Source organism: Ictalurus punctatus, chromosome 5 (genome assembly GCF_001660625.3).
Source record: "Ictalurus punctatus breed USDA103 chromosome 5, Coco_2.0, whole genome shotgun sequence".
NCBI lineage: Eukaryota > Metazoa > Chordata > Actinopteri > Siluriformes > Ictaluridae > Ictalurus > Ictalurus punctatus.
In genome coordinates, this window is record NC_030420.2 from 20057487 (window position 1) to 20084296 (window position 26810).

The 26810-nt window shown below is 37.1% G+C and overlaps 1 protein-coding gene across 1 annotated transcript in view; it reads left to right on the forward strand.

Moving 5' to 3' along the window:
• The window catches only part of grid2 (glutamate receptor, ionotropic, delta 2), a 522151-nt gene that overhangs the window by 363129 nt on the left and 132212 nt on the right, over nt 1-26810 (forward strand). The window contains exons 7-8 of the mRNA XM_017468976.3: nt 1232-1393; nt 8590-8709. Coding sequence (XP_017324465.1) covers nt 1232-1393; nt 8590-8709 — 282 coding nt within the window. The remainder of the gene's footprint in view (nt 1-1231; nt 1394-8589; nt 8710-26810) is intronic.

Here is a 26810-nt window from a genome sequence, read left to right on the forward strand (position 1 = left end):
AGGATCCCAGATTTTATTTTTTTATTTTTTATTTTTCAAAGTTGCTGGCACATTGGAATTGTTGCCAAGGCAACCAGTCTAATTCCATAGGCACCAACATGTTGAAATTTGCCAGTAATATTCCTCTATAAAATAACCTACTGTAGGCAAAGAATAAAACATGACAAGACATGCTGTTGTAAGAAAATAATCAATGGCTGTTTCGTGTAATGCAGCCCAAGGTGATGTTACCACCCTAAAGTTCGTAATTTTCCAATAACAGCATGTCCCAAATTGTTTTATATCATCTTATACCACAGTAGTTTGTCAACAATTATAATTTTAATTTATTTTTTAATTTATAAATTAAATTTATAATTTTAATTTATACATTTAATTTATCAATGTCATACATTTTAACTGTTTATAGGTACATTTAATGTTGTGGTTTGTCTGCAAGACGAGTTCATTTGTGTTGTCACTTACGTTATAGTAGCTATAAACAGACGTTCCCTCACTATCTTCTCTTTTTCTCTTTTAAGACAAAAATATGCAGCTTGACATGTTACTGAGAAACAACAAAGCCAAATTCCTCTGTCCTGAAGGCTCTCCAATGGCGAGACACTTAATGATCGTTACAAAGTGCTGACACCAATACCATCATCATATCAACAAATATAAATTTTTCTTTGTTAAATAATAACACATTTTAATCCATTAATTATTAGCCTTAGATTATGTGGAGTATCAACCATACAAGTCCCTGTATAAACTGTTACTATAGAAACAATAGTAAATCGTGCAGTGGTATACGTTATGGTCAGCTTTTAGATTTTAACAGTGCTGTGGTATAATAATTAATATCCTATAATTCATTGTCTCTCATAATCAGCACTCAATAGAAATATTGAATTTTTTCTAATCAGATTACATAATCCAGATGAGACAGTCTGTGTTTTAAAGCTGTAACCTTTGACCATCCAAAACAAATCCATGAGGATCCATGTAACATCAGCACTCTTTGGACTGATAACACAGTGCTTTTATCATTATAGTTGACCATTTACAAGTGTACACTTACAGTACTACTAATAGGACAGAATAAAACAAACCCCTTTACCCTCTCTTTACAGTATTTCCTGTGTGAGTCATATATCAAGATTTTTTTTCTTGTAAGGTGATGATTAATTAAATGCCTTAAGCTTTCCATAACCCGTTCTTTCTCTGTCGCTCTCCTACCCCATCTGGTTAGATCACCAACCGATACATCTACGACACAGTATTGCTACTCGCCAACACCTTTCACAGGAAGCTGGAGGACCGCAAGTGGCACAGCATGGCGAGCCTCTCGTGCATCCGCAAAGGCTCCAAGCCATGGCAGGGTGGTCGATCTATGCTGGAGACTGTCAAAAAGGTAGGACAGTGCCAGAAAGTGGGAAATTATTTGTGTGTGTGTAAATTCATAAGACAGAACATTTGTGTGAGAGTTTGTGCATATCCCTTGTGCTTGTTCAGGCATAAATGTCTATTCTGTCACCCACAGGGTTTTGATGGACAGCTAGATGTTTTCTAAAATGCCTTTTTTTTCCTCACCAGCAGACATGCTTTCAACCTGGGGGTTTTTATTCTATCATGCCTGGAAAACAGCAGGCCTGGATAGACACTAGTGTGTGTGCTTCTGTTGGCTAACATTCTTTATGCTCTGTGAAGAATGACCTTGCCTCCAGGGTGCTGTAGTGTATCTGTATGCAGACTTATCAGGAACTCTGCCACTAGAGATATTACCCTGCTGAGGCCAGTTATATAAATTTTCACTATCTAGTACTTAGGCCCTACAGCAGTCTGTTTGTAAATTCACAGGTCTTTAATGCTTATTCGTTGGGAGTTTGGCAGTCATTTGAGTGTTGCTTGCTTATACTGTTTGTAGAGTTCCTGAGATCCATGACAATCTGATTTGTTATTGACTCTGCTATTCTCTCATACAAATTCATACTATACAGCATTTCACAGAATTAGCCATTCAGTCATCTTTATTAACCGCTTTACCGTGTCACTGTGAATCCGGAGCATACAGAAACACTGGTCATGAGGTGGGAATAAACCCTGATGCAGATTTATTAGATTTTTTTTTTTCTTTTTACATCTTTAAAAAACCATGCTGTGGAATTCATCATTAAAGGTCTGTTTTAAACCTGAAACACACACATATCGCAGAGTATCCAGCTGAGGTGTACCAGTATGTTCTTTCTTTTCAGTAGTATTTTAGAGTGCCTTAAAGAGGCCTTTAGATCATTTTACACTTGATCATTTCATTGTATAGCAACCAGGTAATTGTTTCTACTTCACTCCTCAGGAGGCGTTTCCAGATTAATTGAAGTTTGGAATTTAAGTCGTGAAAGGGACTTGACATAATTGTAAATAATTTTGCTGGGCCTTTCCTATGTATTAATGATTACTACATTATAACAAAAATTATGGGCTTTCATTTTGTGCAGCCACAAGCATAACTTAGTGGAAAAAGGTGAGATTTGGTTGGACATAAAAGCAGTTTTTGCTCTTTTCAGCAAGCTATTATTTTTGTACTCAGGAAGTAACACGCCTATACTGATATGAGTGTGGCAGCACAGTATGTGGGCACTGATGCTATGGTATTCAGCTCACTTTTGTCCAAAATTGTGTCGATAAGATCAACTTTATTGTTCCCAACGATAAATGAAGATAACAGTGAAGATGACAATTAATACATTTGGTTATAGGGAGTGTATATATGGTGGCTTAGGGTTTAATGTGCACGTGGCTTAATGCATATTTGCCTCACACTGCTGGTGTTGAGGGTTTGAATCCTGCCTCTGTCCTGTGTGCACAGAGTTTGCATGTTCTCCCCATGCTTCAGGGGTTTCCTACTTGTACTCCGTTTTCCTCTCCCAGTCCAAAGACCTGCGTTATAAACTGATTGGCATTTCCAAATTGTCTGTAGTGTGTGAATGTGTGTATGATTGTGCCCTGCAATGGGTTGGCAACCCATCCAGGGTGTCCCCCACCTTGTGCCCTGGGTTCTCTAGGGTTAGGCACCAGGCTCCCCTGCAAAACTTGGGTCAGATAAGCAGTGGATGGATGGATAGACATACATACATCACTGGTTAACTCCCTCTTAGAGCAAACATAAAGGCCATAATGCTCTTTTCTTAAATTCTTAAAGTCAAACCTTAATAGTCCTGTCCTACTTTACCAATCCCATAATTAATTCACTGGGCTATTAGCTGCTTCTTTTGGTGAATGTTCTACTAAAATCAATAGCTTTGTTTAACATGGTTCAGACTAAATTCAACAAACCATGAAGGAAAAGTTGCCTTTATTTTAATTAATTTAATGTTAATTAATTTTTCCACATGTTTGCCTTGGATGGAGTTTCTCACATAGCTCGCTATTTGTGATTGTTAGCTCACAGTAAGTTGTAGCTCTCACTGCTTGAGAGTCTTTAGCTCCCTTCTCAGTGGTGCCAGGACTAGCTGAATTGGATTCTGTGTGTTATGGATATTTTATGAATAAAAGAGCAAAGCGCAAAGGCTATTTTGTGAACTTTTTGCCAAAAATAAGAGGTTTGTTTGACATAAATATGTGAGTTGGTTGCCTCTTTTAATGTTATTATTCTCTTTGTTGACATGTTTGACTTGTAAAATGCTAGCTACCACTGCCAGTGTGGTTATCCTGCATGCATTATTACCAGTTAAATTGGATTGTGAACTGTAAATGGAAGGCCATTCTTGGCCATAAAATTAAGTTGTGTTTTTCACAACAGTAGGAAATCCTGAACATTTGTTACTGCAGGCATTGTTTCCTAAACCAGTCCTTCAAAGACAACCTACATTATTTATTTCTGTTACAGCTCCCCAGTTTCAACTTCAAATGCATTGCTCATAGACAGTCTGAAGTGTATTATACATTTATATGACCACAATTATAAGAATCGTGCGAGTTACAATTTCACTGGTATCCGTATTGTTGTGTGCACACAGTTCCTTTCCTTTTTTTTATCAGTCTGACAGGGAAACAAACATCTGAACATTGTGTCAACAATAAAAGGAAAAGAATGTTGTGAGGATCACAACACCTTAGAAATGTGTCTTTTGAGCAAACTATGCTGCATCCAGATTGTTTCAATCAGATATGTTTTTACTTTAGAAGTGTATCATTTTCCCCTTAGACATCACACAGAAATAACTAGTCTGTGATTGATCATTTGTAGCAAACATTCCCTTTTGTGAATGTAAGCAGATTTTGGGGTATGTTGAGTATCAAAAACTATTTATAAATCTATTTATATAAACATTTAAACTTTAAATAATTCATTAATTACAAATTGCTCCTTATTGTAAATTGTAACCCTTTTTTAATAATTCATAATTTATTGGGGCAATTAATAATCGTTACTGAATCATTGCATTTATTTGTGTCTCATATTGTACAGCTGAACATATGTCCATTTGACAACACTTCATAAATGTATGAGATTGATTAATAATCAGTGTTTTAAATTATTTCAACAATGATAATATTTATCATTTATAGTTAAGGCTAACATTTATTGTGTACCCCAATGTTCAATTGATTTCGAACCTTGCCATTATACAAAGACACAGCTAGGCATAAATAGACAAAGCAATCAAAATCCAAACAGGAAAAAGTTTATTCTTCCGTACATAATGAATATTATCCAAAATTACACTGAATTTGAAAAGCCTCTGTTGAAAAATAAATAAATAAATAAATTAAAAATGTGAGGGGCTCTTATAGTGCAATTAGAATAATTTAAGATTTTAATTTTAGATAGTGTAATTAGATAATAATTAAGGAATACTTTATAAACACTTTCATGCATTTCTAAAGGGTTAATAAAGGTATGCACAGTGTGTTTTACACTTTACAAGAAGTGACACAAAGTAATAATTAAGGCTTGCGTATGATGGAGTACTGCTTAGACACTATTATTAGTAATACTAATAGTAACTATTAGTAATGCTCAAAGCACTATTATTATTATGATAATTGAGTAATGGCTAATCAAGTTACCTTTGTGAAATACATTTTGGTTTTTTAATACTTAAAACATTCTTAAGCAATTATAAAGTGCAGGATAAAGGGCAGAATGTGTCATAGGGAATGTTACTCATGATAATGATAAGTTTTATGTATCACTTTGCTTCTCTTGAACTCAATTATAAATCTTAAATCACGGTAGCACTACTTGTATTGTTCTCCGCTTGATTTATCGCTTTGCTTGTATTTTCCTCATTTGTAAGTTGCTTTGGATAAAAGCATCTGCTAAATGAATAAATGTAAATGTATTTATGTAGTGCGTTTCTCAAACTAAGAGTCACTTTTCAAAATCCATGAGTGAAATTGGAAATCACAGAGATGGGACAAAATGAGACCAAAATTAATTAAACAAAGTAAATGATAAATAAAACATGACAAACATGAATCAGAGATAAAGCATACTGTACATGAAACAGAATTTAAATTCTATTTATATAAATAAACATAAATTCATAAACACAGTGACAATCCAAAGCACGTATTGAAACATAAGCAGAAGTGACTATATGTCACGTAATGCAGGAGGCAGCAGATGCAATTGCAGCCTTTATTAAAGAGACGTGCAGTAACAAATCAAAACCGTGAAAAGAGGAATTAGAACTAGACCAGAGAACAGAAAAACAATAACTGGGGCTGTGAAACATATGACGACATATGAAGATGACAACAACAGAAGCTTGACATAGAAACACACAGAAGCTAGAACTTAAATAGAGGTGCTGATCATGGGTAACACAAAACAGGTGTGAGACATGTGCCAGGGTCATGTGATGTGCCAGGGCTGATGTAGCCCAGCGCTGATTTCGGCATAACCATGACACTATACAGTAAGGGAAACATAATACTGTAGTTATAACTCTACAATGAATATAAAAAATGAAACCAAGATAAATCATGTCAGAACTTTTTTCACCCTCAATGTGAAATTACAATGTATTGAATGTGTATGTAAGTGAAAATTTATTCACAATTAAGTGTAAAACAATCAGAAATCAGTTTTAGGGAATTATTTTAAAAAAAAAAAGTTACAATAACCAGGTTGCATAAGTGTGCACTCTCTTATAATTGGTGATGTGATCAACGAAATTAGTCTGATTAACCCCCAAAAGACCCAGCTGTTTCTGTAGGATTTTCTTCACGTCTTCTTGCTTTTATCTGACTGCTGAAGCCATAGTCTGCAAAGAGCTTACAAAGCATGCACAGTATCTCACTTGTTGATGTCACAAACCTCGAAAACGGCACGGAAGCAGGAGCGGGCGGCGGGGGTAGAGCGTAGAATCGGGAAGTTCAAGAAACTTATTCGTAGGGTAAACAAGGGTCAAGCGATCGGGCGAACAATACAACCGGGGATAGGCAGAAAGCATAGTCGGGACAGAAAACAAGGGTCGAGGATCATGAGAAACAAACAAACTAGAGCGGCTTGGTAACGCAGAGAAACGAGCTACTGAGCGTATACTTCGCGTATAAACTGGGTGAATGACTTCCCTAAATACTAGCGGTGAGTGTGTGTGATTGGTGCCAGGTGTGACTGATCAGAACTCCGGGGATGGTGAGCGCATGCGTGCATGAGAAGTGAGTGTTGCATCTTGGGAATTTGAGTTCTGATCGGACCGAGCTGTGACAGTTGAAAGGTATCGATCAGGAAAGAGGTATAAAAGAATTTCCAAAACATTAGTCGTACCATGGAAAACCATGAAGGTCGTCATCAACAAATGGAGAAAATGGAGCACCACAGTGACATTACAAAGAACAGCCCTCCAAGATGTATAAAAGGCCAAAACAATAACTTACCAAGGAGGCTGCCAAGAGACCTACAGCAACATTAAAGGAGGTGCTGGAATATCTGACAAGTACCGATTACTCTCTGTATTTGACAACAATCTCTCAGATTCTTCACATGTCTGGGCTATATGGTATAGTGGCTGGAAGCCCTTTCTCACAAAAAACATCCAAGCTCAACTATATCACCCCAAACCTTGTGTTATTGTCTGATGAGACCAATTCCATAAGTTATAATAATTCCATAATTCCAAAAGGTATGTTTGGTACAAAAAAAAAAGCATCACCCAAGGAGCACCATACCCTTGGTGAAACATGGTAGTGGCAGCATCATGACTTAGGGCTGATTTTCTTCAGCCAGAACTGGGGCTTTTTATCAAGATGGAGGGAAACATGAATAGCTACAAATACCAGTCTGCTAGTAAACCGAAGTTGAAAAGGAATTTCATGTTTCAGCATGACAGTGACCCAAAGCATACATCCAAATCAATAAAGGAATGGCTTAACCAAAATGTGATCACTTGACCTAGCCAGAGCCCAGACCTGAAGTGGGCCGTGCACTGGAGATGCCCTTACAATTACCTTACAAGAAAGAGTTGGAAAATATTGCCAAGTCAAGATGTGACTAGGTTATTGTCAGTGTATTTTTCACTAAAATGTTTCTGATTGCTTTTACTTAATTTTTATACATTGTAATTTCACAGTGAGGGTGGGAAAAGGTCTGTCATGATTTATCTTGGTTTCATTCATTCAACCTCACAAAAGACTGCCATTTTAACAAAGGTGTGTAGACTTTTTATATCTATTGTGTCATAGACTTTGGTTAAGCAATGCCTAATTCCTCGTACTTACAGTAAATATCTGTCATCTTAATTAAAATGTAGAATTGCTTAATAAATTGAAAATTATATTTTAATTATCATTATTATGATTAGTCAATGGTTAGTTATTTAGTTAATAGTTTCATTTTAATGGTATAATAATAATAATAATAATAATAATAATAATAATAATAATAATAATAATAATAATGTTGATTATACCACAGTGAGGTTAGATTCTCAAATCAGAAGATGTTGATTAATGTTCTATAACAGCAGCTGTGACAGGAGTTCTGGCTGTAACATAAATAATGGGTTTATATTAATGTGCACAAGTCATCAGTTTTTTTTTTTTTTTATGCTGCATATTTTCTCATATTAAACTCCACAGAGAGACAAAAGATAGGCTGGTGAGGGAATGTGTGTTCCCACAGCATGTGTTATTCCTTACTTAATGCATCCTTACTAATACTTAAAAATTAAGCAAAATTGTTATCATTAATTAATGGTTAATAGACTTATTGGTTATCTTTTTAGTAATGCTTCCTACTATATTAAGTAATGTTTATTAATATATCCTAATTGTGAAGTATTACCAAATAGCTGGGGTGGCTGTGGCTCAGGTGGTAGAGCGGGTAGTCCATTAATCGTAGGGTTGGTGGTTCGATTCCCGGCCCGCGTGACTCCACATGCCGAATGTCCTTGGGCAAGACACTGAACCCCAAGTTGCTCCCGATGGCAAGTTAGCGCCTTGCATGGCAGCTCTGCTACCATTGGAGTGTGAGTGTGAATGGGTGAATGAGACACAGTGTAAAGCGCTATATAAGTGCGCCATTTACCAAATAAAGTAATATGTATAATGAATAGATTACATAGTATAAATACATCAACAGCATTGTATTTACTTTTTCAGAGTGGAGTGAGTGGTCTGACAAATTTGCTGGAATTCAGCGATAATGGAACGAACCCCAACATCTTCTTTGAAATCCTGGGGACAAACTATGGAGAGGACCGTGGCCGTGGAGTCAGCAGGGTAAGAGTTGTATAAACAAATTGATCAATTTTGTCTCAGTTACAGCTCTCATATTATCTCTCTTGTTGAAGCAAGATGCTGCCGCTTTGTTAGTTTCAGTGTGCAAATATTCTTAATTGATGATCACAGCAGTGTAATTAGGGCCATAGTGCAGGTGCAGGTTATTTATCTAGATTACCTTGTTTTGTTGTTTATTTGTCTTGTGTATGGAGAATTCAGGTGGCAGTTCAGGCAACCATAATGCAAAACTAGTCCCCTAAGTGATTTGTAAAATAATTAATGCATTCAATCTGCTGTTTTCCCTTTAATTGCTTTAGTCATATTTCAGTGTAGTTGCTTGGGTGAATGTCAGCACTCATCTGTCTGTGTTTTCCCTGGGGATTACAGATCCATCATTCACCACAGATCAGCTCTCAGGGACAAGCAGTATATTGCTTATAAAAGGGGAACTGTGCTAGTTCTTGTTTTTTTTCCCTTTCACAACCACAAAGCCTATTGGATATTATGCGTTTGAGCACTCATTAAGTAAAACAATGTTGTTTAGAGCACATTCCCAATCTAGTTTGATTGATGAATCAACAGCCAGTAACATGACAGAACTACACTATATAAAGTGCATGTCACTGTCAAAGTTGCCTGCAAGGCCAAACTGAGACTGTTCACGGGCTAAATTTAGCAGCACTCATTAAGATCAGGGTGACAACATTGAAGACTGGAAGCCTCCAGCACTTTGGTGGATTAGAAATAAAATGTCACTGAAAAGCATGCCTTGCCATAAAAATCTACCCAATTTGACCACTTTATCACTACTTTTTCAGTTTTACTGACTTTATATGTTATGCTAGAATTTTCTACCTTGTCCTTTTGCTGCTATGGGTCAAATCACTGGTGAAATTACTATTGCCTGAAGTCCCTTTAAAGCTACTGTGGTAGCTTTCATATAGTACTCCTTCTGTGTGTCGTCTTTTGAAATAAATTGGCAGTCTGATCTGGATCTCCAACTATAATTTAATCCTGATGGCTTAGACATGGAAGAAGCAGTGATGAAGGCGAATGAGTCACAATGCTCAGACTAGTTAAGAAAGTTCATTGCATAATGATTGCTCTGCATAGCAGTCCTGTCATAGCGTTGTTTTCAATATTTGCCTTTTGATTTCACTGCAGCTTTTGTAAGAATAGCTAGTATAAACTACATAAAGCAGTTAATTGTTTTGAGTGCATTTTTACAATTGATTATACGGTTTGTGCTGCAAATCCACTAGACTGTGTTTTTATTCTAATAAAATGACATCTTGTATAATACAGCGCTCCACGCATGAGCATCATAAACCGACAGACAGAGAAAAGGAATCGGACGAGGCTTGTATACGGTTATAAAAGTGAGGGTCAGCAGTTGGCCATGAAGGAGGGCCATGTTATTGATTCTCGCCTTGTCATTGGCCATAGAACCTCATCCTTCTTTTGAGCTCACAGCCTCTTAATACACTAGAGCATTGAATGCCACTGTGCACAGATTAAATTGTCTGATCTCATTAAAGATAATTGTTCTCTAACAAAACTAGAACCGTACCACACGTCCAGAGGATGAAATGAATATTTTAACTACAAAGTAATTACATTAAGCAAGATTTCTTAATGAGGGAAGATAATTGCTTTTGAAGGGATCAAATACGTGCGACAGCACTTCCTTCATATCACCACTGCTTGAGAACTCTGCAGAATACCAAGTGGTAGTGATAGAAATGGAACATGAATATTGTGATGTGATTGTGCTACTCTGTGCAATATATATTAAAACAAACTGGTGGACCACAAGTTGGCCTACATTATTCATTATTTCTTTCATTCATATTCAATAACTTGTTTATTCTAGTCAGGGTCACGGTGGATTCAAATTGCTTCAGGGTAGATATCCCGGGAACACTGGGAGTTGGGGGGAAATGCACCCTGAATGTGACACCAGTTCATTGCAGGAGACCATGCACACAGACATTCACACATTTATGTACACCTAGGGGCAATTTAGCATAGCCAATCCACCTGCTGGCATGTTTTTGGGAGGTCTGAGCTCAGAATTGAACCAGGGACCTTGGAGCTGGGAGTCAACAATACTACCTGCTGCACCACTGTACCTCCTTGTCTGCATTAATAGAACCAAAATGAATTCACTAAATCTGCATTAAAATACCCAGTCTAACATCTGAGTTTGTTCAGAGTTTTCACAAAGCACAATAAAAATTGCTAGACATTAAGAAATTGCAAGTTTGAAACCGTATGAAGCCACTGCCACACACGGCTAGGAGTCCAGCAGAGCAAAATTGGCTCTGATCTCTGAGTGGGAAGGATGACATTATTTTTGTCCCATCAGTCAGAATGACACTGTGCTGTGATGTTTATATAAGTCGTGTTCCCTGCCCTCTAAGGCCAGAAGGTTGCCCTGTAAAGCTGCATGAGCAGTAGATCAAAAAATGCGCTGGCAGAGTCGTATGTCAAAGAAGAAACATGACTGTGGTTAAAAAATAAAAAATAAAAAAGGCACATTACAGACATCTGTAATATAATTATTAAAAAGGCCAATATCGGGACAATTGCTTACATTCAATATATTGTGCAGCTGGGGGGCATGGTGGCTTAGTGGTTAGCATGTTTGTCTCAAGTTTCTATGTTCTTCCTGTGCTTCAGGGGTTTCCTTGAGGTACTCTAGTTTCCTCCGCCAGTCCAAAGACATGTGTTGTAGGCTGATTGGTATTTCCACATTGTCCGTAGTGTGTGAATGTGTGTGCGATTGTGCTCTGTGATGGGTTGGCACTAGGGATGCACCGAATGTTCGGCAACCGAAATTATTCGGCCGAAAATAGCAAAAAAAATCATTTTCGGTGTTCGGCCAAATAAAGTGAAAAGGACGAATAAATTTGACCGAACAATGACGTGTTTGATGACGCGACCAAATAGCCTAGCAACCAGAGTGAGACGCGCAAATGTCACAACCTCGATGAGGGGGCGCACACATGCACGAGATGTGGACACGTGCGTTTGTTTCGTTTCTGTTCTGGAGCATGTTTCTGTCACGTCGCGAGACGTAAGAGAGTAGAATACGGAAGCAGGTAAAGACGTATTTATTTAAGGGCAGGCAGACAAATAAAAAAAATGGCAAAATAATTGGGAAAAACACGAAAAAGCGTGCTCGGTATTCGGCCTTCGGCTTTCGACCACGTTTTTCATTATATTAGGTTTCGGCTTCGGCCAAGTATTTTCAATTCGGGATGGAAAATGGAAGGATGAATGGATGGATATTGTGCAGCCCTATTGGGGATTATGGTAAACAGATGCTTTACTTTGTTTTGAGTTGAATATCTGATGACATGTTTTTGGTGACAGCTCGTGTCTCATGCCTATTGCCCTGGTAAGGATTATTGCATGTGTTAATTTGTCTTTTATATTGTTGCATGTGTTCATGTTATCCGCTATGTAACATGTCCCCTTAAAGTGGAGGAGGTGTTGTGTCTAATGTCAGTCCCGTTGACACCTTCATTAAAAAAAAACATTTATTGCTTTGAGATGTATGCCTAGTCACTTGCAAAAATGCGAAATTTAAGCAAAACATCAATTTAATCTCAATGTCATCTCAATGTGAATAGCTTAGAGGCTGATTTCCTCACTCACCCATTATTCCTCTGGGTTATTACCATCATGCGTGTTTCTAGCTGGGGTTTTCACATGATTTTTTTCTTCAGTAATGCCTGTGCAGTGGTTGGGCAGCTGGAGCAATCGACATTAAGATGAGCTGTGGTTAGTTAAGATGCAGCAGTTGTTCAGCAGATATTTAAAATAGCATTTTATCAGCTGGGCATTTCGCTGAATAAGTCCTGAATGGTAATGGCTTGTGTGCTGACCGAGTGAAGGTTGTAGAAAATTTCATATTAACTATGTGAAAACTGCAGGCTGGAAAGGATATCCCCGTGGGTACATTTCTCTATTTCCCCCCAATTTTCCATTCCATTAGGTAGATTCAGGTGTTCTTCTAGAAGAGCTGCCTTTGCCCACAGGGACAGAAAGAGAGACTTGTTTGATTTGTCCTGCTTCGGAGGCTTTCTCTCTTTGCACAATTCACCTGGACAACTCCCAGTAGATCGCTGATGTGTTAAACGTCCTGGGCTTCTCATACTCAGGTGCAGTCTCTTCTCAATTTACCTTTTTGTCAGACAGACATTACCTACCCTACTTGTGACACAGATGTTATTGTAATATTGTTGATAGTTAGATATGATTGAATAGACATTAGAGAGAATAGGCAGGGAGACAGCAGGCCAATACCAAATCTACGACATGATATATTTTACTCATTTTTGTTGAGTAGAGTTACATGTGTTGTGCCCCGAAAAGCGGAAGGATATTAAGAACAGAAAAACTCCAGCGATGTTTCCCCACAGCAAACTTTATGCAGACTGAGGAAACCCAGGAGAGCTCCCCCTAGTGTATCATCAGACACAACTAATCAATCACCAACATCCATTAGCTTGACTAATAGATCACAGATCCACAAGAAACAGTGGAGATGATCTTTAAATTCTTCCAGTGCTTTGAATATAGACCATTTTATCCCTTTAAACATTTTATGAACCATTTTTAATCAACAACATTTTAAAAGATATCTTCACTTAATTAATTTGCATCAATCATGAGTTTCTTCTTCATGTAGTCTATGTTGACAGCTCTTAATTAACATTTTAATAATTATGAGATTTTTCTTCATGTATTCTATGTTGACAGCCCTTAATTAACATTTTAACCTGTCACACATGCAAGCAGTAAGTTTGCACAATGATATTCAGATCTCAGACCTAACAGCAGACAAAAGCACTGCTCAGACACTTGTGTGCGAGTTGTAAGTGCAGAGATGAGTTGCTGAAAACAGAAGAGTGTCTCAGTCACTTGCGATGCTGACATTGAATTTAAGTGGATATTTTTTCTTAGGTTTTACTGTAACCCTCCCCTGATTGGCTCCCAGCTCCTTTTTTATGCCTGAAACATACAGTGGTGCTTGAATGTTTGTGAACTCTTTAGAATTTTCTATATTTCTGCATAAATATGACATAAAACATAATCAGATTTTCACAGTCCTAAAGTAGATAAAGAGAACCCATATATCATGTTTTTTTTATTTCATATAATTCATTTGTTTAATATCTACTTTTATCTACTGTGGAAATATGATGATCTTTACTGAGCATATATGGTATATGCACAAATTTTCAGCCAGCTGTGACCTGATACCCCTGACAAAGCACTGAATATTGCAGGGCTTACAGCAGCCCAGGACCATTTTATTATCAAGTTTGCTTTTTTTTCCTCCCCAGAGTCAATACTCATTTAACAAGAGTCCTGCGCACTTAAAGCAAGTAGGTGTGTCTAATTAAATGGCCAGTAATAACACATCACAGTTATTATGCTGTATTTGATACACTGGTACCACACTACATTCATGTTATGATATATCTGGTCAGAGGTGGTCTTATGATCAGTTTGTTTGCAGATCAACCACAAAGACCAAGAACTAAATATAATATATTATATTCATGTTTGTTGCATCTTTTTAAACTACAGTATGACATGAAACTGTAAGAACTTTGTTCAGATTAACCTCTATAAATATACAGCATATTGCTTTTTTGACATATACTGCATGCTTGTGCTTGTGACCTGCAGTTATTAACATCTTCAGCTCCCTTTAGGTCAAGCATCCTTTAAAGGATTTTAGTCCTCAAGCTATAAATTTTATTTTACTCATGGGCAGGAAATCTCTTTGGTGTTATGAATCTTCAGCTGTGTGGTCAGAGGAGATCCCTACTTTATTTCGAGATGCAGTACACCGAGCATCTGTATTATTTATTTATGGTGTTGTTCCATAGATCTGTTTGAGAGCAAGAGAGAGTAGTGGAGTTAAACAGTACATGGCATCTGGAGGCAGTATAAACACACACACACACACACACACACACACACACACACACACACACACACACACACACACACAGTGCATCAGTTTCCTTTTTATGAGTGTAGAGTGTTTATTGCCAGTTGTCTGCCCTGGTATCTCAAACAGCGCCCCATTTTGCCTTCTACACTCTAGTGCTGTAACATTTTAGAACAGTATCATAGCTTTCTTGAAATCCTGTTGATAAATCAAAGGTATTTTACATTTTATGAATTCTCAATAATACTCTCAAATACTATGAATGCCAACAATCCTTATATTTGGTACAAAAAGTCTTATAACTACAGATAATCAAATGCTACCTGTGCATATTTCATGCTATAAGTTTGCTTATTTGTAGTTAGCTGGAGGATAAGGAGGAAAAATGTGGGGGTTCTAATTGACTTTTACAAAGCAGAACTTTTAATTTGGTATACATTTAAATGTAATGTGTTTCATGGTGGTGCAACTCAGCTGCACCTGGTGCACAACACAGGTCTGGCTGACAGCAAAATGGTATTTATTTGGCAGATTAGTGGGCAGAGATGAATCAGGAACATGCCAGTCTGTGGAAACACTGACAAAACTGAGTAAAATAAAAATGTCATTTACACTTACTCATGTTATATGTGACACCAGCACAGAACCCCACATCTCATAACAGAAGCTTTTGCCAACAATTATTGTCCAGGGTCAAACAAGATCATATACATGTTAATTTCTCTTAATTTGTATTAATTCATTTAATTAGAAAACTAGCTCGCTATACATTAATATATTTTGAAAGCAGTCAGTTAGGATTCTGGGCAATTTAAACATGACAAGCACACTGGAGCTTACACTTGCCAGTTGGGCTAACTAATGAATTTATGATTTGTCCATCCCTGAAGAGAACGTGCAAACTCCACGTACAAAGGACAGAGGCACGATTCGAACCCCAGAGGTGCAAGGCAACAGTGCTACCCACTAAGCCACTGTTCTTGGTCTACCAAGAAGACCATGAACTTATTAAAATATATTATATTCAAGTGTGGCGCATATTTTTAAACTATGATATGAAACTTTTGGAACTATTTTCTGATTAGCTCAGTATATATAGAGTATATTGCTTTTTTGACATATACTGCATGCTTGTTTTTGTGACCTGCAGTGATAAACATCTTTAGCTTCCTTTAGGTCAAGCATCTTTTGAAGGATTTTAGTCTTCAAGCCATAAATTTTATTCTACCAACAGGCAGGAAATCTCTTTGGAGTTATGAATCTTCAACTCTGTGGCCAGAGGAGATCCCTACTTTATTTCGAGACACTGTGAGCATCTGTATAGCTCACTATACATTATTAATTTTTTTAAGCAGTCAATTAGGATTCTGGGCAGCTAAAACATGGGACCGCCCAAGCATACTGGAGCTTCCACTTGCCAGTTGGGCTAGCTAATTAATATATGATTTGTCCACACACGTTCATAAATCTTTTAAAGTGTAGATATGTGCAGAAAGCTTTAGTGGTACAGGCATGTGTGTGTGCTCCAGGTGCCCCTGCAGAATTACAGCATGTAAAGCTGGGGATTACAGTGAGTATTACAGCGTGGCCATGTTGCACAGCTCCACTCGTTCTCCATCCCCATCTTCCTACAGGAAGTGAATTAACATGGCTTCCTGCTTTCAGCACCTCTCCACACTCTGGTGCTCATAATATACCAGTGCTTTCACTCTCTTAGACTGTGACTCTATCACTACTTCACTCAGGTGTCCTCTCTTTTGCTCACTTCCTTCTCTTCACCCCTTTATACCCACCTACTCTGAACCCTGCAGGAGTCTCACTCCTTTTTTTTGCATATTATTCAGATGGTCTGTAAAATAATATTACCGGATGACATCTGTAATCATTATGAGCAATTTGTGTGGAATAAGAGCTATGTGTATACACATAATTGCATTTCATCAAAAAAAAAATAAAAAATTGTGCCATACATATTATGCAACTTCTACTGCGTACTGTAACCTTATACACTTATGTTTTATATCTTGAATGCAGTTTGATGGCTTTGACATTTTTATAATTGCTTATTGTAGAACCTGTGTCTGTGCAAGAATAGCTTTATAGTTATTAGTCTATATGCCTATAATATATATGTAGAATCTTACCAAAGGCCACCAGAAATGTTGCTCCTCTGATTCGTCCTTTCTATAATCTTGTCTATCTGTGACAGAGACATGGAGCAAGCTTCAATTTAAAGAACAGCACGACAGTGTTCAAATCCAGAAAGCTTTCCACAAGTCAGATAACCAGGTAATCCAAAATAAACAGATCATTTGGCAAATCCAAGGGGGTGAAACCAAAATACAGAATCCAGAAATAATGAGCAGAGATCAAAGATCATGAAAACAATAGCTAGGGGAAGACTTCACAATTCTAGCCAGACTGGTATAGTTTTATGTAGCACATATACTTTATAGCCAAACATATTTGGACACCTGATGATCACACCCATATGTGGGCATTCCCCACATTATTCCCAGAAAGTTAGAAGTACACAATTGTCTAGCATGTCTTAGTATGCTTTAACACTAAGATTTCCCTTTACTGGAACTAGTGAACCCAAATATGTTTCAGCATGACAATGCTTTGGTGTGCTAAGTGTGGTCTACAAAAACATGGTTTGGCAAGGTTGGTGTGGCAGAACTTGACCTCAACCCCACTGAACACCTTTTGCATAAATGGGCACAAATCCCAACAGTCTCTTTCCAAAATCTAGTGGAAAGTCTTCCTGGGAGAGTGAAGGCTCAATACTAATGCCCATGGTTTTGCATTAGGATGTTCAACAAGCCATATACTTTTGGCCATATAGTGTATAATAAGTATGTAATAAAATTAGTATATGATAAACTATCAATGCCCTGGCAAATATGTCCTCTGCTGGGGTGAGAGCCTTGGTTGCAGATGTGACAATATTGTATTGTTCAGTGTTTAAAAAAAGTTGAGATAATACATCAGAGAGATTCCTGGAGAGATTCCTGGAGAGATAATTCATTGGCAAAGTGAACTAACTGTACTGGCTGTACTCTTACTAGATGCACTAACTTGCAACCTCTGCTATTCCCTTCTAAGCTTTATTCTTCTTTGCAATATCAATATGGACATTTAATTCAGGATCATTTATGACAGGATGAAATGAAAGTATGGTTAAACATTTTTATTTCATTTTTGTTCCTCAAACAGTACCCAACTTGCAAAGAATTGAGAAAATAGTTCAAAAATCGCTTTTTATGTTGGCACTTTGTTGATTGGCACTGTTTCTGAAATCATGGTTCTGTGTTGTGCACATACATAGAAAATACATGGCTGCCTGCTTGCTAGTGTGATCATAGGGTTATACTTCCTTTCTCTCTCACACTCTTTCATTTTCACTCACTGTCACTTTTCTATCACTATGTCTATTTCTTTGTTTCCCACTCTCCAACTAACAAGCCTTCTCTCATCCTCTCAATAACTTTCCCTCTCTCTCATTCTCTCTGCCTCAGTATCTCTTTCATATCCACATGATTGATGAATTTTTTAACCTTGATGATGCCACCGGGATGAGCTAGCATGTTCTTGCCTGAGTTTTTTTTTAAAGGTCAGATGTGAGTGAAAATGTGAGAAGTGCTTTCATCCGACCAACAGAAAACATGAGAAAGGTGCAAACAGGTAGCATCATGCCACAAGAGATGATAAATATCTCTGAGAATTGTGCTCACGCAAAAAAAAAACTTATGTCTGCCATTTAGTTGTTCAGCACAGGGGAAGTGATTTTTTTTTTTCTCCAAAAAAGACCCTTTTTATTGTTGTTGTTGTTTTGTTTTGTGCCAAAGCACATTTTCTTAAAATACTGCCAGAAGTCAAAAGTCTCAATTCACCGAAATGCATCTCTGGGAAAAGCAAACAATTTACACATAATGAAAGTTTGCCTTTAAACATTATAATTCATCAAACGCACAGGCACTGACTACCAACTGGATTCTAGTGAAATCAAGTGAAACTAAATTTAACACAAAGAATTTAACAGAAACATCTATAAATGTGTACTGGTGAGACTGAGAACAGTCTCATCAGGATCTTGTCTCTGAGCTTGGCAGGCAAATCTTTCCTAGCCTGGCAACTTGTGGCAAATCCATATAATTCAGCTATGTAACCATCATCTCCATAAATTGGATAAGGTTTTCCTGTTCTTATCTACACCTGCCATATACTTTCCAACACCATGCAAAAAACATTCTTTAACAAGGTAGAAAAACAGAGGAGGTGACAGGAAGGCACTTGAAGGCAGATTTGAAGATTGTTATTGAGTTGTCCCCAGATCTGAATACTGTGACAAAACTTGATGTTATCCCAAATAATAATGAAAGATGGATGTTTGGTTATTCCTGGTGTCCATGTTTTCTGTTCAGTCAGGCCACTAAGAAATGTTGTTAGATTTTATTATATCAGATTCAGTAAATTTAATCGAACATGATCGAAATCAATGGCGTTCTGTGAATTTATCACAACATTTGTGTATTCCATCTGTGTGCATGATCAGTTTGATGTAGCTCATTTTGATTTTGCTAGTAAGGGCTTGAAGTCACCAGGTGGACTGGGATGCAAATAAATAGCATAATGAAATGAAATGAAGCCAAGCCAGTGAGAATGGCATGAATTTAGGCACATCCATCCATTATCTGTATTTATCCATGGGGTCGTGGGGAGCCTGGAGCCTATCCCAGGGGACTCTGGGCACAAGGTGGGGGACACCTCATTGCAGGGTACAATCCCACACACGTTCAGTTCAGTATGTACAATTTGGACATGCCAGTCACCTTATAATACGTATTTTGACTGGGGAGGAAAGCAGAGTACCCAGAGAAAACCCCAGAAGCATGGGGAGAAAATGCAAAGTACATGCACACAGGGCAGAGGCAGGACTTGAACCCCCAAGCCTGGAGGTGCGATTCAATCATGCTAACTGCTAAGTCACAATGTCCAATTTAGGCCCAATTTTGGCATAACCGCTTGAATTCTTGAACCCAACCAAACCACACAAAGTTCGATTAACATGGTCTTCTGAACCATGAGAACTGATTCAACTGATTTTTTAAAAATAAATCATTTATGGCACTTGGAAGATGCCTTTATCCAGTGCAAATTACAGAACTGCTTTGAAGTCTCTATCAAAAAATACAACCTGATACTGGTTCACTAGGTCACGGGCTTAGAATACCATCAGTGTAAATACTCTGTTGGAGAGATAATATATTAATAAAAGCACAGACAACATTCATTTTATTAAAGTGCTAATTTAAGTACTTCAGGAATAGGTAAGTCTTTAGACATTGTTTGAAGACTGGCAATGACTTCATTCCACCAGCTAGGTGCCAAAATCAATTCAAATGATAAATTTGTTCATGAGTCAGAGAGCACAATTATGAGTTTCACTGTGGTGAGTGGAGTGGTGTTTATTGTATGACAGTATGTTCAGCGTTATAACATTGTGGTTAATTGTGCTTTGTGATGAAACTTTTGCTTAAAGTTATGCAAATAGAGTTTCGGAGATTTACATGTGTTGGAGGATTTGTGTGTGTGTCGGATAAATATTGTCTAAAATTCTTGTGTTATAAAACTAAAACTTTAAACTTCCTGATATTCCTTATGTTGATTCATTTATTACTTCTGCATGGGACCATCTCAGACCCCAGTGTCACTGTTACAATATTTTCAGTGTTAAGGCTAATATGTAAGTTTATCAGAAAATGTTCGCAGCCCCTTTCTAGCTTCTGCACACAATATGTCTCCCACGAAAAGGCATTTAACAACCCTCACACTGAAATATTCAGCAGCAGCACATCATTATCTACAGAAAGGCATTCACTCTTTTGTCTCCCCTCAATTCTTTATGCCATGCATTCTTTATGTGGTGGGGGCTCTTATGACTGCATTAGGCTGTCCCTAGTGCTTTTTGTGTTTGGCCTTACAAATTGAATAAAGAGAAAAAGCATGGGATGAGACTTTACAATATTCTCCTGTGGTGCTCTCTCTCTCTCTCCATCACTGGCCTGATGTTCCTCTCTCAATGCATTACAAATCCCAGAAATGGCTGAAATTCACCTAACAAAATGATATAACATGGTCCAGCCTCAACACAGATTTAGATTTTTTTGATGTGAAGCAAAACCACATTTTAGACCTCTATTTCCTTTTCACAGTCTGTTTTTATTTTGTTTGTTTGTTTTTTACTCTATTCCTCTCTGTAGCTAGGGGGCATGTATTAGCAGTATTGAGTGGGTCTATGTTCAGTCAGTGTCTCAGTGATTTGAGAAGAGAAGAGAGTGCGCTGTTATTGCAAAATAATCAACTCCAGGTTGGTGTGATGCGCCACTATGAAGAGTTAATGTTACTGCCCTGAAGTACATTACCATTACAATACAGTACCACATACAATTTGCCATTGATTACAATTTTATATTTATTAAGGAACAATATGAACAATATTTTTTTAACCAGTAACATTTAATGTTGTGAAATGTCTGTCAGACAAGTCTTTGATAAATAACAAGCAATTTATATCACTTTATTATTACGCTTAGCATCCGCTATACATAGCACTGTAAATGATCTATTATAGAAAAAATTATGTATTAAACTGAAAACTTTAATATAAACCTGTGGTTTGATTTATGTTCTATTTCAGGTATTTATTTGTGAGAGGAGGCACATATTTCCCCTACAGCTGCCCCACTTATATTTGCATTTTGACTAAAAACAAATTCAAAACAAGGGCTAGTATGCATTACTGGCCTTCAAATTACATGTTATGTGGAGGTTCATGGAAGATTCTGAATTCTAAAACAGACTAGATTGAGAACCAGGGAACCAGAAAAAATATCAGACTGTCAGATATTCCTATCCTTGTGGGGCCATTTGGTCCTCAACAAGACACACACACACACAGACACACACACACACACACACACACACACACAGACACACACACACACACACACACACACACACACACACACACACACACACACACACACACACACAGACACACACAGATTACTTAATCTCAGTTTAAATTGTGTTCAGCAAAATTTGCTTTCTGTTCAGCTCCTCAGTTAATTTAGTCATGGTATCGCATAAAAATACTATACTCTCAATGAACTTTAAGTTCATAAGCCTATTTTACTGCATACAAATGCGCGATAACCATTTATTACTGTTTATTTTAACATTGAGATATAACTAAGGAACAATCAACATAAATAAGGCAAAAAATTAATGTTAGCCTAAAATTATGACTTTATAAACTAGTATCAGCATGTTCTGCTTTTACATTGATTTTTTTTTATACTGAAGCTGATACTAAATGACATAATTAACCGGTTTCTGGCCATCAGATTTTTGAGAAACCGTTCAGGGAAGAAAGGATACTTACCAATTTACTAACCTCTTTGTAATTATTTTCTTGAAATATTTGCCAGTTTGTATTTATATTAACTTTAACAAATTGACTTGCATCATACTCGGAATTGTCGATAAACATTGAATTGCAGATGTTGCCGTAAAATATTGCACTAGTGAATCACACTTTAGGTACAGTAAGTTTAAGGTAAATAAGTTTAAACATGAACCACATTTTTACTACTAGCTAAAGCTCATACATGCTTACTTGGAATGAGAAACAGAAGAAAATCAGTGTACTTTTACGACCATGCTGTCCTGAATTTCACTTAATCTACATGATTCCATCGTGGGCCTGTAGACACTGTCATGTGCAGAGTGACAGAAGTTTAATTGGAAATCTTGTCTCGTTCAAAAGGAAAGTGAACTATGGAGGCTGCAGCTTGAACTCAGACATAATATGCCTAAAACAGCAAATCCTGCCAGGACTCTCATAAATTTCACTGTACCAGCTTCACAAAAACTTGATTAACATCTATTTAAGCATGCATTCTTGTAAAGCTTAGGGTATATTTGCTTAGGGGATATCTATACCAATTATAACATTTAATGTATATGTGCATGTACTGTATATATAATATACTGAAATATGCATAAACCTAAAATAAGATTTTCGTCAACATTGCTTGATTGATTGAACATTTTTCCCTTTTCCTGAGCAGATTTGTTTTTAAAACATCTTTAAAATTCACCTTTGATTCTGTCAAAATATCTAAATATGATATTTACTAACATTTTTATCTTCAGCATTATATATTTTTACATGTGTGTGTGTGTGTGTGTGTGTGTGTGTGTGTGTGTATGTGAAAATATGTAATGCTGAAGACAAAAATGGTAGAAAATATCATTTGTGAACATACAAAAAATATATATAGATATTGTTCCCTCCACTAATATCGACACTCTTGGTAAATATGAGCAAAGTAAGCTGTGAAAATTTGTCTTTATTCTTTAACCTTTTGATCTTTTGTTAAAATAATTCACAAAAATACTCTGCCCTCATGGATATCAAACAATTGCAAACAAAACACAGGTTATCAAAAATATATCTTTGTTAAATATAGGTGTGCAACAATTATTGGCACGCTTTCGTCAATACTTTGTGCTACCTCCCTTTGGCAAGATAACAGCTCTGAGTCTTCTCCTATAATGCATGGTGAGGTTGGAGAATACATGCCAAGGGATATGAGGCATTCCTCCATAAAGAATCTCTCCAGACCCTTCAAATTTTGAGGTCCATGCTGATGGACTCTCCTCTTCAGTTCACCCTACAGGTTTTCTATGGGTTTCAAGTCAGGCAACTGGTACGGTCATGGCAGGACCTTGATTTTGTGGTCAGTAAACCATTTTTGTGTTTTTTTATGTATGTTTTGGATAATTTTCCTGCTGGAAGATCCAACCACAGCCCATTTTAAACTTTCTGGTAGAGGCAGTCAGGTTTTCGTTTAATATCTGTTGATATTTGATAAGAGTCCATGATGCCATGTATCCTAACAAAATGTCTGGGTCCTCTGGCAGAAAAACAGCCCCAAAACATTAAAGAGCCACCACCATATTTAACAGTGGGCATCAGGTACTTTTCCATATGGCTACATCTCTGTGTGCTCCAAAACCACCTCTGGTGTTTACTGCCAAAAAGCTCTATTTTGGTTTCATCTGACCGTAGAACCCGATCCCATTTGAACTTCCAGTAGTGTCTGGCAAACTGAAGATGCTTGAGTTTGTTTTTGGATGAGAGTAGAGGCCTTTTTCTTGAAACCCTTTCAAACAACTTGTGGTGATGTAGGTGACTTTTTGAATTTTTAGAGACGTTCTGACCCCAAGAGGCAACTAACTTCTGCAATTCTCCAACTGTGATCTTAGGAGATTTTTGGGGATTTTTGTTTGTTTATTTATTTTTTTGGCCATTCGAACCATCCTCTTCACAGTGCATTGAGACAATATAGACCCACGTCCAATTCCAAGTTGATTCATAACATTTCCAGTTGACTGGAACCTCTTAATCATTGCCCTGATGGTGTAAATGGGCATTTTCAATGATTGTGCTATTTTCTTATAGCCACTTCACATTTTGTGAAGCTCAACAACCTTTAGCCGCACATCACAGCTATGTTCCTTGGCCTTACCCATTGTTATGACTGACAGGGAATTTGGCCTGTGTTTTACCTCATATTTATGCCGCTTTGAAACAAGAAGTCATGGTTGAACAATTTCTTGTTCCTAGTCACCGAGGTGTAGTAAAATAATTTTTTAAATATCAATGGGAATATACTTCAAATATATTATTCTCATATGAATTCAGAGGGGGGCAATAATTGTGTCACACATATATTTAACAAAGATTTTCTTTTTGGATAAAGCTGTGTTGTGTTTGCAATTGTTTGATATCCACGAGAGAAGAGTATTTTTGTGGTTTTTTTTTATTATTATTTTTTTTAGAAAAGACCAATAAAGACATTTTCTAACATTTTTGTCTTCAGCATTAAATATTTCAAATTTTATTCCAATGTCTAATTTACATAATTTTGGACTGTTGCATCCCATCCCCAAAAACATTTTAAGAAAAATGTTTTAAATTTTGGTTGAGTCTGGCAAAAAGAAAATTTTGTACTTTCATTTTTTTGTTATTTATTATTAATATTATTTCATTATTATTTTATATAGAAAGTGATTTGGATATTATTTTTTCCTAAAATTATAAAAGGAGCCTTAAATTAACTGTCACTATGCATGGAAGGCTTCAATATGTGTGCGACAGGTCAATGTCACTGCATGTTAAAATAAAATGGAAAAAATTCTAAAAGCACTCAGTCTGTTGAATATCATGTTCAATATGCAAATACATGTCATGCAAAATCTGATTACTAAGTTAAGGAGGTGCAGCATGTGGGGTTGAGGGCGTGTCTAATTTGTAGAGTCTTGTCAACGGTAAGTGTAGGTGTTTCTGGTTCTTCCTCTTTTGTCAAATGACTTTAGTGTGGAAATCCCAAGTTAAACAATTTATTGCTCAATATAAAAAAAATTATATGCTTCATGGTTATTTTAAAGTTCAGACCCTCCATCCCCAACCACCTGGTTCCATAACAAGAGCAAGAGGTAATTCAGTGATATTCACCACAGGGTGTCAGGCTCTCAGGCCATTACAACATTTTTTTTTTCTGTGCTTAGCTCATCTCCATTATGACTTTCGAATGCAGAGTGATTTTTCCTTGAGCTGAAACTTATCCTTACTGTGACATGCAGGGACTCTTGAAATATTCATGACATGGCGCTCTGGGGAGACCGAGATCGGAGCAGCATGCAATGAAGCAGCTATCTGTTGCTATGGCAATTAAACACTCGGTCATACAACTGGGCAAATCGTAGCTATCGGCCTGAGAAGGCTGAGTTTTGCTTTGTCAGCGTGTCATTACCATGGATAGAGCCACAGAGTGCTTGATCTCTAAGGCTATGTTTACAGAGTGCTTGAGGCACCATGTTAGTGACTCTCTGTCTGCAATTTGGTAGCACAGTGAAACACCCCCACACAAGGCTGAAAAGATCCCTGCAGTTTATATAAGCAAGTCATTGATTTGGCATTCTCAGGTACAATATTGATTGCCATGCATTAACATAGACAAACAGTGTAGAAACTGATTTTGTTTTTAGAAGCATGGTGTTGCATCCTAAAATTAGCTAGTAGAAGACAGGTGTTCACATGAGAATGAACACCATTACATTTAATTGCATACGTGGAGCTCTCTGTATTGTCTTGAGGACCAGTCATACACAATGGCTATTTTTACATGCAAATATAGACGCTCTGTATAAAATCTCCATTTATAATCCAATTCAAAGATGTGTTCATGTGGGAAGCAAGGTTTACTGCCAGCCTTACCATAACAAGACCAGTCAGCATATTTAGGTTTTTAATCACACTGATTGTGTTGTTGAATTCTAAATAATTTCTGTGTCAACAAGAATTTTATTGCACAAGGACTGCATTGTGAGTTAAACACACATGCTCAGAATGCAAATGCAGATTCTGACAGTGAAAGCAATCAAACAGAAAGGTTTACATGCCTATTATTCTTCTGTTTAATGGATTATTTAAGGGATTTCTCACCCTGCTTGAATACACTGGAATTTATTGGGATTGGTGTTAATTGGTTGACTCTAGCCCTGTTGTGGTGCATACATGAGCCTTTTTTTTTATCTGATTGAGCTGTCAGTCAGATTATTAACAGATTAATAGACTGCATGTAAACATATCTGATTATGAAAAAAGAGGGGACAGCTCAACTGGAATAGAAATCATTTGTCAATAAAGATTGTCTACAGCAGTAGTAACCAACCCTGTTCCTGGAGAGCTACCATCCTGAAGACTTTATCTCCAACCATAATCTTTCTTGCCTGACCGTGAAACCACTGCCTTAAGAAGTTCTTGATCAACTAAAACGGGTGTGTTAGATTTTGGTTAGAGATGAAACCTGCAGGAAGGTATAGTAGATCTCAAGGAATAGTGTTGGCGACCACTGGTCTATAGAGTGTCTGGTTTAGGATAAACAGTCTATCAGAATCTGCAGTAGGAACTGGATTTGAGAAAATCTTTGCAGGTAAAACATAGACACTGATATGCATAAAAAAGGAAACTTGTTTCACCACTACAGGA